At 41.8% G+C, this 17,732-nt stretch overlaps 1 protein-coding gene across 2 annotated transcripts; it reads left to right on the plus strand.

The window, feature by feature from the left end:
* The first annotated feature begins 2,982 nt into the window (after positions 1 to 2,982).
* Positions 2,983 to 16,616, plus strand: slc35a5 (solute carrier family 35 member A5). Of its 2 annotated transcripts, none has more exons than XM_078262657.1 (10): positions 2,983 to 3,076; positions 4,417 to 4,573; positions 4,752 to 4,850; positions 6,023 to 6,156; positions 7,200 to 7,267; positions 9,623 to 9,811; positions 11,809 to 12,009; positions 12,112 to 12,239; positions 12,499 to 12,803; positions 14,957 to 16,616. In XM_078262657.1, exons 2-10 carry the CDS (start codon positions 4,447 to 4,449, stop codon positions 15,023 to 15,025), a joined length of 1,320 nt encoding a protein of 439 aa, XP_078118783.1. In that variant the 5' UTR covers positions 2,983 to 3,076; positions 4,417 to 4,446; the 3' UTR covers positions 15,026 to 16,616. The 2 variants fall into 2 exon arrangements, with proteins under 2 accessions (XP_078118783.1, XP_078118784.1); XM_078262658.1 differs by having other exon boundaries at positions 12,499 to 12,767.
* Positions 16,617 to 17,732: the final 1,116 nt, after the last annotated feature.

The raw sequence follows: 17,732 nt of genomic DNA on the forward strand, positions 1-17,732 counted from the left end.
CAATGAACTGTGTCTCAGCATATCCCTCCCCCCTCCTCTTGTGATTGAAACCTCCTGTGTTTTGCTGTGAGTCATACCTGAGGGGTGTACTTATTCCCATCATCTCGGAAAAAGAAAAGTGGGGATGAGTGTTGAAAATTACACACAAAAAATGTCTTTGACCTCACAATGTCCCAGGAAAATCATCCCACGAAAACACGTCGTAAATCAAGAGAAAAACATTACTGTATGCGTTATAGGAGGAGGCAACCCACCCCAAACTATAGAATACAATAGAACCATCTTGTGTGAACATCTCAGCGTACATTTTTCATCATGAGCACCTATCAAACTGTTGTAGGTTATCTGGGTGTTTTTAAGAATAACTGCCCTTGCCATAAACTAAATAACAAAATAACTATGTTAGCAATAACTCTCTTTCATTCCGAACTAAAACTAAAACTAAATGTAAGAACTCAACCACTCTCATCTTGCAATCCTCGTTGTGGAGTCAGCTGTCAGCCTTATCTTACCTGCAGTTCACCAAAATACAGGCCAAAAAACCTCAACTGGTACCAGGGAGAGACAGTATATCTTCCCCGTTGTGGTCTCATCTCACAAGTTATCCGTGAAATAATATTTTTTTTTTTAGAGAGTATTTTGGGCCTTTATTTATAGGACAACTGAAGACATGAAAGGGGAGAGAAAGGGGGGAATGACATGCAGCAAAGGGCCGCACGTTGGAGTTGAACCCACGGCCTCTGCGTCGAGGTGTGAACCTCTATATATGGGCGCATGCTACCAGGTGAGCTACCCAGGTGAGCTAGAGGCCTCCCTGAGCTACGCAGATGAGCTCAGGGAGCTCTGTTCAGATGCACCAATCAGGGCCAGGGGGGGGTGTCTAACTGCGTGTCAATCACTGCTCATGCACACACATTCATTCTCTCTTGTGGGGGGAGGGGCTTAGCAGACACAGGGCTCTAAAGTGTCACGCATTGAGCGTGACAGTCACTCATTTCGGTCTTTTGTCACACACTCCCGCCACACATTGTATTTCTCACGCGGAAAAACTATTTATAATATATTTAATATGCCGCAGCGCCCAAAAGTTCTCTGCCGCGGCGCTCTCACTATGGAACCGGCAGGAGTCAAGCGCGTCTCCCCTGGAGTTCTTAGTTGAGCCTGTCACTTATCAGCCAATCAAAAAAAAGAAAGGGGCTACACAATAGCCAATCAGAAAATAGCACTATTGTATCTGGGTAAGATTTAACACAACAACCAATGAAAAAAAAAGCATAGAGCAGCGTACAGACACTTCCCTAAACGTTGGCTCATTCAGAGACCAGAGACCCAAACAGGGCTCTGAGTCTGTCAGACGGTCTGAGATCTACCGTATCAGCACAGCAATCACGTATGGCACAGCAGACTATGGTGCAGGTAGATTATTTCTGAAATACAGTGACTATTATAACTTTATTTTTCTCAAAATATCACGACTCCTCCAAATCTCAGAGAACACAGATATATTTTGAGTGTGCACAAAGTTTTGAACATGAGCAGAAATCTTGCTCAAACTTAACAATATTACAGTCCAGGGGTTTATTAATGAATTAAAATGAATTAATGTGTCATTGAGGTGAATAATTGTCATATTCATATTTAAGGAGGTTACTTCCTCAACAAAAGATGCAAAAGAGAAGGGAAGAGTAAATGATGCCTAGGCGACGTGTGCTGACTCAGATATAATTAGAAAAGTCCATCTACAGGAGAATAAATAGATGAAAGCAATACAGAATGCCTAAGAGGCTTACTGCAATATATTCCATTATGTTTTTATATTTGGATTGTAATCTATGTTTCCCTTTACATAAAGATATTTCCAGGATATATTGATTCAGAAAAAGGTAAAAATAAGTGCGTACAAATTCACCAGAATGCAGGAAATGAAGTGTTTAATGCTCAAAATGTTATGGGGGACGACCCCCAGACCCCCCCACATCATTAGTCACCATGCGGATAGAATGTCAGTCTTGCCTGTCTTCAAAACTTGAGAGCCCTGGAGACAGTTTTGGGCTTTAACGGAAAGGGGGGGAGGGACTGAGAAGTTGTTGATGTTCACATTTTTTGGCTAAGTCCTGGATCTTCCCAATCCTACTTACGGCACCTTTAATGTTTAGGCTACATTAAGAACTTACCACCAAACGGTTTGTTTAAAGTACTTTTTACTTAACAGGACCACCATTTTATTAACATAATTAACATTTACTGCATGTCTTCCCCCTCTCTCTCCCCTTTCATGCTGTTCTGGTGATTAAAGGATTTCATTAATTGCAATTATTTCACTCTAACAAAGATCAATTATTTGAATCCAGGCCTAATAAATAGTGGATTGATGTTGATGACGCATACGTCCACTCTTGAGTTTGGAAGGCGTAAAAACACAGCTGTGCTGTCTTCTTTGGGTTGCAAGTCAGAAGTTTCTTGAACATCTGGCCACACTGAACGTCATAGCTGGGTGTGCTCTGTGGGAAGTGTGAGGTTACTATTGTATTATTGTGCCACATTACATAATTAAGGAATGTGGAAAGGGTGAGGAGAAAATATGTTGTCTGGGTGAAGTTTAACATTTGTGATGTTGGCTGATGTGAACACATTAGTTAACTACTTAATACTAGGGATGATTTGCGATTACGAATCGATTTGCAATTTATTTATTTTTACAAAGTAAATCCATATTGCATGTTCTACATTCATGTTAAATAAAGTAATAAAACATAAATGGAAGATCCACTGAAAATAGGAACTATCTATGATATGTAACATTATTCCAGCATTTATCAAAAACTGTAAATATAATAATGAAGAGGAATAAAAAAATGTTAAATCAAATGTTACACCAAACATCAACTAAATATTTCACATTTGATTAATCGATAGTCTGCGTACAGAGGACTCAAACGGACGAGCAGTGCGTGTGGGATGACGTCAGCACGGCACCTGTGACAGTACGCCTGCGCGGATCAACCAGGAAGAGCAATATGCTTTAGATATGGCACTTCCCTACAAATGTAGGAGAAAAGGGAAAAAAGGACAACAAGTAAGTCTCGCTGTTTCAGTTTCACATCTTTTTGACGATTTTCTCAGGAAAGTACATGTAAGAATGTGCGTGCACTGCTTTTAATGACGGTGTTTATTCCCAGAAACATGACGGTTCTTGTTGTGGTGCAGAGGATGCTAGCTCTGAGCTCGTTGGGTTCAAGTCTTACAGTAAATTCTAGTGTCCGCAGATTTACATGCGTCTCTGAAAAGAAAAAAAATGTGACTTCGGTCGATTAATATCTCGCTTGTTATTAGTTTGTATTTCATAAAATGTCAGAAATTGGTGTGAAATGTCCAATACGACTTTTCAGAGCCCAAGTAAACGTCTTCAACGTGTTTTGTCTGCCTAGCTGCCTAACAGTCCAACGTTTCTAAACGTCAAATGTATTCAATTTGCAGTGCAGAAAGACTGGAGATTTCACATTAGAGAAGCTGGGACTGGACATTTTGTAGTTTAAACTAAGAGTCTGTCCCTGCAGGCTTGCAGCCAACCATCCTGTTCAGCTTGAAGCACTGGAGCTTGGTGTTGCCTGGTAAACAGCTGTTATGACAACAGTAACTTCATTAAAAGGGAGTGGAGACCTTTCCAAAGGGCTCTGGCTGCAGACCAAGTCCGGACAGAGCAGCAGCATGCAACATCTAAACTGATTACACAGTTAAATGATTGAATCAACAACTCTCTTAAAAACACGTCCAACATAAAAGCTTTCTATTCTAAAATCCAATGTCATTTTTTTAGCCACATGAACTCTGAGATCGGGCTGCACGATATGAGGAAAATATGCGATAACGTTGAATATCGCAACAACGATATTACTTGCGATAAATAAACGGATATTAAAGTGTACTCAGTTCTGCCTTTCTGCTGCTGTCAATATTCGGCTTAAAAAAAATCAAATTGCTTGTTGTAATTAAAACAAATGAAAGCAACATTCTTTTATTGAAGAAATTGAAGATTGAATTGAATGTACAGTAAAAGGCTAGCCTGGATGCCAGCCGAACTTAGCCCCCCCCGCCCACAACATTCGAGGTCGGGAAGTTCGAAGAAGGATATTCACATTCTGACTAGAATCTGAGTATGACCACGTCAGGCTAGTAAAAGGCACCACTAAAACACGAATGACAGTTATATTTTAAAGTGCAGTTTTCTTTTCGTGATATGTCGCAGCCTTTCGCGATGTGTTTATGGTGCCAGTTGATATTGCTATGACGATATAATATGCTGTGCAGCCCTACTTTGAGCTGTGGAAAATAAACTCAGTGATCTCAGTATTCTGAGATACTGAGCACCAGTCTGATACTAGCAATGTGTGTGTGTCTGTGCTTGTGTTACAACAGGTTTAACTGCTTCCACCTCCAGTCCTAGCCATGGTGTGCTGCCAGTCCTGCACCAGGATGTGCTCCCGCTCGTCGGCCTACACTCTGGCCCTCGGCCTGGGCTTCGTAACTCTGGGGACCAGTCGCATCCTGCTGCTCAAATTCTCTGCAAATTCTGGTGACTGACCGATAATAACTGTTTGTTTCCCACGGAGAGAGCTAAAATGATGTGCTAAGCCCGCCTTCAAGTCAGCACACATTTGAACGACATGCTGTGAAAACGGTTGTAATGTTTTTCAGTGCATTCCACAGAACATCTTGTTCACTGCTTCGCTTTGTTTGTGCTTAATTTGCAGAGAACAAGTACGACTTCCTCCCTGCGTCCGTCAATCTCCTTGCTGAGGCGCTCAAACTGCTCTTCTGCCTGGCTATGTCTGTCAGGGTCATAGTCCGAGGTAAACTTTGAAGTCACAGCGTGTTAGTTCCACAGGTTACATTTACATTGCTACGTTTTTGGTTTCTATGCGGAGTTTTGAGCCAAAAGCGATCTCCTGTTCACACAGATGTTTGTAGCTCCAGTAGAAGAACTAATTTGCGTCCAAAACTGACACGCCCAAACCAAAATATCTCATCAACATTCTCGTATACTGGGCATGCGCCGTGCCGAGGGTAAACGGGAGCTGCTGGTAGTTGCCATGGTAACGCTAGCAGCGTAGTCACAGAGAACGAGACGTCGTGACCAAATCAGGCGGTGAAACGTTGGCGTCGGCCGCTGAGACTGCAACACAACCCCGCAGATGTCAAACCAGATGTCTCCGGTTTAGGGGCTCGGAAACGCCACAGCAGGGGGAATGAGAGGGGGAAACGCCACAGCAGGGGGAATGAGAGGGGGAAACGCCACAGCAGGGGGAATGAGAGGGGGAAACGCCAGAGCAGGGGGAATGAGAGGGGGAAACGCTTTAATCCGTTTTAAAACCAAAACGTAGCAATGTAAATGTAGCCCCATTAGAAATACTTGGGAACCACTATTGATAATACATTTTGTTTTGAACCCCACACCGACGCTGTTTGTTAAAAAAAAAAAAAAAGTCCAGCTTTTCAGAGGCTTTTCTTTATAAGAAAAATGAAATCATTCAATGTGTGCTATGTTTTTATGACTTGTTTTATTGAGTCTGTCCTCATGTTTTGCATGGTGACTTGGTGTGGCAGTCTTCCATTGGCTGGTCAAAGTGGCAGATAAGGTGATCGGGGTGCAGAATATCTATTGTAAGCGTGTCACCTGCAAGGCTCAACAAATTCTCTACTGCCCTAACCACCCGCGTGCGTGCGTGCGTTTTAGGCCTGGGCATCCATCACATTATCTATTATTACACTATCCACATTATTGGTGGTTATTTATCAAAAATCTCATTTTGTACATTTTTTTATGAAAGCACCAAAAGCCAACCCTACAATATTGCATTGATATCTCCATATCGCCCAGCTCTTGTGTGTGTGTGTGTGTGTGTGTGTGTGTGTGTGTGTGTGTGTGTGTGTGTGTGTGTGTGTGTGTGTGTGTGTGTGTGTTTTTTTTTTCTGTCTGTGATGGTAAGGTGTGTTTATTCGCTCCTTTTGTCTGTTTCTTCAGAGGGACGATCCCGCAGAGAGCTTGGCTGTTCCTCCAGCGCCTCCTTCCTCAACTCCCTGAAGTGGGCCATCCCGGCTTTCCTCTACTTCCTCGACAACCTCATCATCTTCTACGTGATGACCTACCTGCAGCCTGTTAGCTCAGCTTCAATGTTTAGTTACAAAGGCTCTGACACACCAACCCGACGGCCGACCGTCGGCAGAAAAGGCAGTCGGACTGATCATTCGGCTTCCGTCTCTCAAAAAAGTGCCTCGGAACACACGGAAGCGACGCCGACCTGAGCGTACGTTTTGCGCGTGCGCGAGACGTAATGCGTCTCCGTAACAGCAGGCGACGCTAATCTGTAACGGTCGCCCAAAAAATGAAAACCGGAAGTGACGGAACATCTCTCTAGACCTAGTTAACACAGAGCACGCTGTCGTCACTCATTGTTGTTTTGGTGATAGTAGTCAAGAAGGGTCGTTGTTGTCATTACTCGCTGGACGGAAGAAAATACGATGGCTAGTAATAAGAAGGTACTGGCGTAGTCAGCTCTCGGGCTTCTTCTTGTGGAAGAAGCACTGATTCGCTAGTCAAGGGCTAGCACTCCACCAATCAGATTGGTCATTGAGTCCGACTGCCCACTGGCCGATTCAGCGAGTCAAAATCGGCCAAAATGAACGCTGACGGCTCCTCCGACTGACGACGGCACGGTACACACCGAACAGACTCGAGTCACCGACCTCGCCAGGCTGTCCGACGGCCGATAATCGGGTCGGTGTGTCGGAGCCTTAAGACCACTACCTGAAGGAAACTGTGTGTGTTAGCTTTACATCCACACACGAAGCCTTTATTGTCATTGTACAGAATGCAACTGCTCTTTAATGTTTTATGTAAAGCTCTTTGAATTGCCTCGTTGCTGAAATGTGCCATACAAATACAGCTGCCTTGCCTAACATTAGGGAGACAATTCTGCTGCATAAATTCCAATTATTCAACCCCCCCCATAGCGTTAACTCTTTGAAACAATCTTCTAATCCAGTGAAAGACTGTGTCTACATGTAGATTTCACCTTATCATATCTTCCCAGCTTTTACAAAACGTCCTGCTCAAAGACTTTGTGTTGAATGCTAATATGTTCTGCTCTGACTCTGCTGTTTAATCTCTAAAGCTAAGCTGTTCTTCCTCTTGTCCCCAGGCCATGGCGGTGTTGTTCTCCAACTTTGTCATCCTGACCACCGCTGTACTCTTCAGGATTGTTCTGAAGTAAGTGGCTCAATTGACAAGCCTGTACCGTTTTGTCCTTCAGTAGGATAGTGTGTGTTATGTGGGAGGTGATGATGAGCATGTACATCTGCTGAAAACATTTCATCCCATCCCCTTTATCCCAAGTCTTCTATTTTAACCAAATATTTTAGCTTTTCTCTTTCTGAAAATCTGCTCCCAGTAGTGTCAGAGTACAGAATGTACTGTATTGTAATTTGCTCCAAAGTTGCCCTTTTTAATTGGTAAACCATTTCATCAAATTAGACATCCTACGCATCATTTTTATACGGTGTTGAAATGTAACGAAGTACAAATACTTTGTTACTGTACTGAAGTAGACTTTTTTCACGGCTCTGTACTTGACATCGTTATTTATATTTCTTTTACTCCACTACATTTCCTGACTAAAATGTTTGCTTTTACTCCGATACATTTCTCATAAGCATCTTCGTTACTCCGTACTCCAAAAATAAAAATCAGAAGAAATTTGTCAGACACAAAAATTCTATGTCTGCTTTTCCCTCAAAATATGCAGCGTTTGGTCCTTTAACTTGGGAGCCACGATCACGTTCATAATCAAATTAATTTTTTACATTTATTATATGAAAGTTACTTTTGATACTTACTGAAGGATCCGTAGTACAGTAAATATCAGATACTTTCAGACTTTTACTCAAGTAATATTCTGAAAGGTGACTTAAACTTCTACCAAAGTCATTTTCTGCTAAGGTACTTGTACTTTTACTGAAGTATTGCTTTCAAGTATTTTATACAAGACTGTTTGTATACACATTATTGTGTAGTTCTACATATTTAATACTTTTGGAAACCTCGAGCTCTCGACACTAAACACAGCCCAAGTCATGCCACAGATGGAACTATCATTTTTGTCTCTCACCTTTTCCTGCAGCCTTTCCTTCAGTAGGATTACATTAGAATATCGTGCAAAAGTTCATTTTTTTTCACAAGCTGTACCCATTAATCATCACAATTATAACAAAGAAAGGCTTGAAATATCTCGCTTTGCATGTAATGAGTCTATATAATGTATTAGTTTCACCTTTTAAGTTGAATTACTAAAATAAATGAACTTTTGCACAATATTCTAATTTTAATATAACGGCGTTTAAGTATAACAGCGTTACTAACAGCGTTATTTTTTCAGTAACGGAGTAATCTAATTGATCACTTTTCCCATCGTTGCAACGCCGTTATCGTTACTGAGAATGTAAAGTGGCGCGTTACTACAGTTTGGTTGAATGAAGCGTGAGGTGTCAGGCTTTGGCTACACATCAGCTGCCTGGAGAGAGCAGGGGGGGGGTGATGACACTGTTGCAAATGCGATGATGATTGGCTGGGTGGGCGGATGCCCTGCTCACGCTGTCTCAATGCACGCTCTGACTACCACTAAACACAAGACAGCGACAATGGCGACGAGCCAGGGAAATCCAAAGGTAGCGTTCTCGAACTGGAAGTACCGGCACTACTTCTCGCTCATTGAAATTTAAAGGCAAGAATGTTTATGTAACATGCACGCTACGCCCAGGAAAAAAAGACTTTATTCACGTCTGCCTCAAGCAACTCGCATCTTATGAAGCACCTCACATCAACACATGCTAACACGACCCTTGTTGCTGCTGCTAACCCAACCCCCAGCCCAGGTGCAGCTAGCATCTTCAATCAGTTAATATGAACATCTTTGACGTTAAAGATGTTCTAGAACGTAATAGCGTTATAGAACATAAAAAAATGACGTCACAGTTACTTTGCTGAGTAACTAATTACTTTTACAATGTGGTAACTGAGTTACTAACTCAATTACTTTTTGGGAGAAGTAATTTGTAACCGTAACTAATTACTTTTTTAAAGTAAGATGACCAACACTGCCTGTAGGTGTATGTTTTTGGAGTTTGGCTGTAGATGAGAGGTGGTGATCAGTGTGCCTCTGCTCTGCTGATACATTTTTATCTCATCCCCTTTTTGTTGTGCTGTAGCTTCTCCCTGAAGCATTGTCCCTTTTGTGTCTTGTTTAGAACAGAAGTCTTCTATTTATTATCTTCTATTTTATGTCGTTTTTCTGAAAATCTGCTTTCACTAGCTTCAAGGTGGGCTTTTCTTACTGTAGGACAATATTACCCAATGTATTGTAATTGTTCCAAAGTTCCCCTTTTTCCATTTGTAGTGTTAAATCACAACCTAAGTTATTACAGATAGAGTAGGTCTAGACCACACTTTATAATTTCATACACATAACAATGTACTTCTACATACGTGTATGTAATACTTTTGGAAACCTTAAGTTCTCGACACTAAGCGCAGATGAAACTAAAAACTGTCTCTCACCTTTTCCTGCAGGAGGCGCCTGTCCTGGGTTCAGTGGGCAGCGTTGTTTGTCCTCTTCCTGTCCATTGTTTCCTTGACGACAGGATCGGGGAGCAGCCAAAACTCCATAGCTGTGCCAGGTCTCCACTCCAACCCCCACTCCACCCCCTCCAACTCCTGCCTACTCTACACTCAGCTGCTGGAGCAGATGAGGAACAGCAGGTGACATGATGAATGCGTGATGAATGAAATAATGAAATCCCTGAAAAGAGGACTTCACCGATGTAGCATTGCACTCACAAAATGTTGTCGGACTCACGACGAGCAGTTCAAAACAAAAAAGGGATCAAAACAGATGCAGCACAACCAGCACTATTAGTCTATATCCACAACGTTCCACTTCCAGGATTGCTCCGGTGCCGCCGGAAATTCTGCCTGACGTCCCTCTTTTAGGCCGGATGTCCGTTACCTTCCTCTTTCTTTGTGTTGGCGTTCTAACCTCCGGTGGATTTGTGAGGACTATGGTTAACTGCTCCTCAGATCTCTGCAGGGTAAATCCAGACAGCTAGCTAGACTATCTGTCCAATCTGAGTTTTCTGTTGCACGACTAAAACAACCTTTGAACGTACACACGTTCCACCAAAACAAGTTCCTTCCTGAGGCTATTTTTAAGAGGCACCATAGCTCCATCCGGCGCTTAGCACCGCCCAAGACGATTGTGATTGGTTTAAAGAAATGCCAATAAACCAGAGCACGTTTCTCTCCCATCCCAGTTGCCAGTTTCTAAAATGTGAGGATTTTTCTGGACTGAGTACTTTTTATACGTTAAGTACATTTTCCTGATGATTCTCTCATACTTTTACTTAAAGCTTTAGTGCGTAACTTTTTGATATTAATGAACGTCCGTTACATTCAAGCCATCGCCAAATGAGTTGCTACAAAGCTGATTAAGACTATCAGCTCCACACAACTCTCTCTGGATTTCTCAGTATGACTATGTTCAGAAGATTGTGGCGTCCGGCGACCAATCACAAGCCAGTCCCAGCTGTCAATCATGACGTTTCATCCCGTTTTCATAGCATCAAATAACTAACAATAAAAAGCAAACCTATCAAAAAAAGTCAGTTCAACATCAGTGTGATCAGAACTACCTAAAATGACAGAAAACCTATTTGGGAAACATTTATTGGACGTGTACTCTGATTTTTTTAGTTTGTGGTTTATGACCTATACTGCAGCCAGCCACCAGGGGGCGATCCAGATAATAATATTAGCCTTATTTATATAGCACTTTACAAAACAAATGTACAAAGTGCTTAACAAGGCAGACCAACAATGATAAAAAAAAACAAATAGATGTAGATAGATAGATACATAGATAGATAGATAGATAGATACTTTATTCATCACAAAGGAAATTTTAGGCATCCAGTATCTTAGACAACCATAACACAACAAACACACACACACACACACACACACACACACACACACACACACACACACACACACACACACACACATATATATATATCTCACACATAAAACTCAGGAATTTAAAGAGTTAACAATTTGTGAAGTGATTACAAAGGTCTGGTACGGACTGACCATGTGATGCAATGACCATGATAAGGTGCTATGTTAGAGTGTGTACAGTGCAATAGCTTATTATTAAATATTAACTATGACTATGAAAAGACCAGAATGTAAACATCATAGAATTGCTTGACAAACGAGAAAAGAAATAATATACTTTAAGAACAATATAACAGGGAATAAGTTCTAAGATGTAGATGTTGTGACCACAGCCCAGATTGTGCAGGAGGGCTAATAGAGCCTATAAGACAGTCAGGTGTACAGCAGACAAAGTGATATAATGGTAGGGGCTGAGAGAGACAGGCTCATGCTGAAAAGTCCATTTCTCCCCTCCCCCTTTGTGTGGTATTGAAGATACCACAGAACAAAATACCAGAAGATACCATAGAACAATAGAAAATAATTCAAATAATCAAAAGAATAAAGGTTAAGAGAATGCCATTACATATACACTAGTTTTGTTTTGGCTTCCCTTATTGAGTCTATACATCAACCCCTGGTCAAGACCTGCCTCCATCAGTACCTATAATTCCATGATTCTCCAGGCTGCAGTGATTTGTCTGGCCGCAGTTGTTTAGTTTTATTTCCCCCCTTGTTCATATCTCTTCTCTCTCCCTCCACAGTGCCAGTGCGTCGTGGGTGTCGTCCCTGCCCGGGCAGGCCTGGAGGGACAGCGTAGTGGAGAAGCTTCGGTCTCTGGGTGTGGGTCACATCCTGCTCCTCCTCCAGTGCTTCATCTCGGCCATGGCCAACATCTACAACGAGAAGATCCTGAAAGAAGGAGACCAGCTCACGGAGAGCATCTTCATCCAGAACAGTAAATTGTGAGAGGCGACTTGTGGAAAAAAAAAACAAGACAGAAGACACATGGCTAAATTCGACTCTTCCGTTCTAATCTCAGTCCTTTTGCTTTATGGTTTTTGCAGGTATGCCTTCGGCGTGGTGTTTAACGGTCTGACCCTCGGGCTCGGCAGCGAGGCTCGGGGCCTCACCGTGCACTGTGGCCTCCTGCATGGCCATAATGTCTACTCCCTGTGTCTAGTGCTGGTCACTGGTGAGTTAGTCTATATCCACGATGTTCCACTACCGGGATTGCTCGGTTGCCGCCGGATGTCTCTTGCATTACTTACTGGAGGCCACTTGTCAGGTGGTCATTTTAAGCTTTTGAGCAAATAGATAATGCTGTTGTTTATATGGTAAGGACAGTGACTGGATAATTCCAGCTGCAGAGTTATTAAAATCAATAAACATCATTTAAGTGCACATTTGAAAAAAAAAAAACAAAGTCCCACTGTTCTCTGTCTTCTCCTCAGCTGCCCTGGGTTTATCTGTGGCCTTCATCTTGAAATTCAGAGACAACATGTTCCACGTGCTGACGGGCCAGATCAACACGGTCCTGGTCACCGCCCTGTCCCTCTTCCTCTTCGACTTCCGCCCTTCGCTGGACTTCTTCCTCCAGGCTCCCATAGTCCTGCTGGCCATCTTCATCTACAACGCCAGCCGGCCCAAGGACCTGGAATACAGCCTGCAGCAGGAAAAACTGCGGGTCATCAACGGGGAGGTGTTCGAGAGGTCCAGAGGGGTAGGGAGCAAACCTCTTCGCTCAACTCCCCTCCATGTAAAGCCTCTTCCTTTCCCTCCCACACACACACACACCAAGCTCTCTGTAGGGAACTCTGCTCTCCTTTCTCTCTAATGTGATTTCTTCAGTGCAGCAGGAAACCCAATTCTCTGCTATGAAAACAGCATTCAGACTCATGCTGGTGCATTACCTCACGTAACGTCATTGAGGTTAGTGTAGTCTATTGGATTTCGAAAGAGGAAGCTATTAAATAGAACAGATTTCTACGGCAGTTAGCAGGACTGTGAGGTAGTTTCCATGACCATTTTGGTGATGATAACTACGTTAATAAGATAAGATGAAGTGAGATATCATGTTAATGTTAGGCTAGTCTCACATAGCCAGCTCTATCTCCCCAGCGCTGTGGAGTGAGGTCTGGCTACTCCACAGATACATTCTAGGATAGGAGAAAGAAAAAAACGCTCTTGGTGGATTCAAGTTCTTTAAACCAGTGTATCTCTGTGTGTTCTTCGTCCACAGCAATCGGTCCCAAAACGTCCCAGTCAGAGAGGAAATGACCTAAACATATTCTTTGTAAATCTTTACAATCATTCCCCAAAAGAACCAAGCAGGTCTGCCTTGATGCACGATTTACATTTTCTTCAAAACCTAACATTATCAGCTTGTGGCTCGCTAGCTCAAAGTTTGTTGTTGTTTCCCAAAGCGAAGGGAGTTTAAGAACGGCGACACACAGGGAGAGGAAGTTTACAAGCAAAGCTGGACGTCAAGCTTTATCCTGGAAAAGTACTACGTTGATCCAGACTAAGATACCTTTGTGTATGCAGGTTTGTCCACTGGATTAGTAGCAGTAGCTCAGTCTGCGGGGACTTGGCTTGGGAACCGAAAGGGTCGCGGGTTCTAGTCCCCACACGGACCAAGTACGGAGTGTGGACTGGTAGCTAGAAAAGTGCCAGTTCACCTCCTGGCACTGCCTGCCCTTGAGCAAGGCACCAAAAACCTCCACTGCTCGCTAACAACTGCTATCACCAATGCATACACATGTGTGTGTAGTTCCTGTGTGTGTGATTAAAAAAAATAAATGAATAAATAAAAATTCTATTTCATAGTACGCACAAGAACTGCCCGCCCGCTGAAGAGGTTTACTGCGTCAGAAATGAGCTGTTCTTAAAATATGTAATGTGTACGAGAGTGTGCTCCTATCATAGTCTTATCATATCACAATGACCAGTGTTTGTAAGAGAGGGAGAGAGAGAGAGGTGGATGAGCTCAGAGCAGACAGCTGTCAGCGAGCCTGTGCGGAGATATGAATAACGTGATTATGATCAAAAACAGGAGAAGCCTCAGAGCCGCCATAATTATGTCCACACATGATTCAAACGCCATGCTATAGCTCCGTCTCAGCGATACTCAGTGTCCATAGCAACCATCTATCTACGAACGGAGTCCTAAAAATGAACATTGTGATTAATAGCGGATGGGTTGTTGGGGAAATAAGGTGTAATTAATGAGAAAATGATTACTGTGAACAGAGCAGAACAGAGCTGCTGTCGGCTGCTGCTCCTGTGCACACTAACACGCTGCTATCATTAGACATGTTGCATGTCTCACAGAAGAAACAAATGTACGCACTAGAGCACTAGAGCCCGACTGATTTTTTAAGGCCGATATCGATACAAATATTTGGTGATTTAAAAAGCCAATATTCCGATATATAGGCCGATATATATTTTGCAAAAAAAAATCCAGAAACACTTTACAAAACACAAACACAATTCCCTAAGAACAGAGGAACATCAAAATACATTAAAGTTCTGATAAATAAAATGTATAAAAATACAAACTTAAGACATGAAACTTAAAGTCCTTTGAAGAAAAACACAATAACACCAAAACAAATCAAAGAGTGTAGCCAACAGGGACGTCGTAGAGCGCCCTCTGGAGGACAAACTATGCAGCGCCAACACTCAGAACATGGTTGAAGGGGGTTTCCTCCGTTTTTATTTTTTAAATATTAATTTATCGGCCATTATGAATGCCGATAGCGATAGTTTGGAAAATGCCTAATATCAGCCCTCCGATATATCGGTCGGGCTCTAGTACGCACAGTGCGTACAGGATAACGGCTGCCGGCGTGAATGTTTTGACTCTGCATGCATTCTGATTGGCTCTTTGTGTGATTTGTGTGGCAGGATGGCGAGGAGCTGGAGCTCCTGACAAAGCCCAACACAGACAGTGAATCCGAGGAGGAGTCTTTGTAGTACTGACTGACCAGACACAAGGTATTGTTCTTCACCGCTGCTAAACAGTACAGACTCATGGAGGCAGCGCGCTCGTTGACTCTGTCCAAGCATTTATTCGAATGGCGTGACTGGCAGTGATGATGGGGTCGTTTGATGAACTCTGTCCGACTCCTGTGATTCCTCTGACTATTGTGTATATTTTGAAATGTGCCTGTCTGTATACGAGCGCTGTCATTTACAAGACATCAGTGGATGTTAGGGCTGCACGATATGAGGAGAATATGCGACATATGATAACGTTGTTGAATATGGCGATAACGATATCGTTTGCGATAAATAATCAGATAAAGTTTCAGTATTCTCCTGAAATACAACAAACTGCTTGGACTACATGAAAGGCAGCACTAAATAAAGAATGACAGTTACAGTACATTTTCAAGCGCGGTCTTTCGCGATATGTCGCAGCCTTTCGAGATATGGTTATTGTTATTGCACCAGTTGATAATGCGATTATAAAAAAACGATATATTGTGCAGCCCTAGTGTATGTGCTTGGAAAATAGCCGTCACCGTGTTTGGTATTCGGGATCATTAAGGGTGTTTGTTATGGATAGTTTTATTTCTTCTAATGATTCCTGTTGAGTGTGCAGCTATTTGACAGCCTGCAGCTAATGACCAGCCACACAGTTGTATGATTGTATTGTATGATTGTATTTGGCTTGTAATTGTTGTGTACCGTTTAAAAGACATGCGTATTCAATCTATGGTCAGTATTTAAAACACTGTGGCAAACTGAAGCGCCACTTTCCAGTACAAAGTCACAAACTACAGCTTCAACTATACATTACCAGGAATGTATACGCACAACGGGACTGATGTTTCCATTACAGTTTCACGGAGCTTTCTATTTCTCCCGCTCACTCAGTGTATTTTCTTAAACATGAACGAGAACCATGAGCATCTACAGAACTGACCAGTCAGTACGCATTTCTGAAAGCACAACAAAGTGGCTCTTGGTTCTCCTAGTTGGCCTTTTTTTTTTTTTTTTTTGTCACATTGATGTGATTACAACTGTGAAATATAGTTTTTTTTTAAGATTCTTCTTGTGCCATTACATTTGAATGCTTGTTCTGAAATAAACTTCAAGTAAATTGCTTTCAGTTTGTCTAAATATAAGTAAGGGGTTAGGGGCAATTGTGATTTCCATTGGATCAGAGTACTGTCACTTGGCTGCCTGTTCTGCCAATTGTCCCAGCCTTTGTCACATGACAAGTTATTGTTTCCATGGTGACTATCCAAAATTCTGATACCATGGCAGACAGAGCTTATAGAAAATGCAGTTTAAGTACAATCTTTTCAACAAGTGAATATACTAATGAATGTTATGTTTTATTTAGCAGAATTACATTATGTTGTTCTATCCTATCCAATATGTCCTATATTTCTTAGCAGATTTTATATGCTGTATTAAAGCCCCCCCGATTGATTATTGGTCCCCTCTGTGCCACCCCACCCCCGACTGTTGTACAGCACACGTTTATCTGACTATAAAATGGGGTTGTCTTCATGATTAAATGGCCAATAAAATAAAATAAAAGTGTTTCCCTTCATCATCTCATTGGGCCACTAGGAGAAGCTGTAGCTTAAAAGATTCTTGCAATGCACAAGTTCCGACTGAAATCTGCCGCTGAGTGTTGCTATTCTGTGCTGATAATTCAAAGACCATCACTGGTAGTCAACAAATCTTTTATTTGTCATATAGCAACAACAGAGTATAAATTAGAACATTATATAGCAACAGAAACTTTACAAAAGAGAAACAATGTGACAGCTTCTTTTCATAAAATAATCGATAACTGCACCTCAAATGCAACAGAAGTCCAATAAATACATATATGTCTTTTTTTTTTGCCCATTATCTACAAAATAAAGGTCTGTGCTGACAAAAATTAACATGTAAAGTTGACCCGGAAGGCAAGTGAAGGAGACAGATGACATGATAACGTGCAAAACACTCCAAAATAACAAATCCATAAAACAAAAACTAAATCCACAACAGATCCCTGATCCTCCAGGCTCATCTACACATTTATTGATCGATTAAAGGCCCTTGCAAATTACAGTTACTTGCAGCATACTATGCTATACATATATTTGTGAAAGATCTGGATAGGTGAAAGCAGCCATTCAGGCTTTTCTAAGTGCTACAAAACATTCAAGGACCTTCTTTATAATATATTATATATAACTTCACACTTTATAATAACCATCGTAATTAAATGGTAGATTGATAGTTAATTAAACTTAAGTTATTTTACTGTTAACAAACAATGGAATTATGATCAATAATGTTTAGTACTTATTAGTTTAGCTATAATTAAAGGTGCTGTAGGTAGGATTGTGAAGATCCAGGACTTAGCCAAAAAATTTGAACATCGACAACTTTTCAGTCCCTCCCCCTTTTCCGCTAAAGCCCAAAACGGTCTCCTAAGCCCCTCCCCCCACAAGGGAGAATGAATGCATGTGCAAGAGCAGTGATTGACGCGCAGTTAGACATAGTAGTTTAGACTTAGTTGATGATTAAAACATTGTTTATAAGCCGTCAATAAATGGATGAATGAGTGGCTATTATGAAGTTGCATCTGATGAATATAATACCTTGTTAATGCTTAATTAATACTTTGTAAAGCATCTATAAACATTATATAGATAGCTGTCAGTGTACA

This window comes from Sander vitreus, chromosome 11 (genome assembly GCF_031162955.1).
Source record: "Sander vitreus isolate 19-12246 chromosome 11, sanVit1, whole genome shotgun sequence".
In the NCBI taxonomy this organism is placed as follows: domain Eukaryota; kingdom Metazoa; phylum Chordata; class Actinopteri; order Perciformes; family Percidae; genus Sander; species Sander vitreus.

What these genes read in the sequence shown, in the direction of transcription:
- slc35a5 (XM_078262657.1), top strand. Translation starts at nt 4,447, where the DNA reads ATGGTGTGCTGCCAGTCCTGCACCAGGATGTGCTCCCGCTCGTCGGCC. An exon ending in TGTCAGGGTCATAGTCCGAG is followed by an intron (nt 4,851 to 6,022) that starts GTAAACTTTGAA and finishes CTGTTTCTTCAG; the next exon opens with AGGGACGATCCCGCAGAGAG. An exon ending in CTCTTCAGGATTGTTCTGAA is followed by an intron (nt 7,268 to 9,622) that starts GTAAGTGGCTCA and finishes CTTTTCCTGCAG; the next exon opens with GAGGCGCCTGTCCTGGGTTC.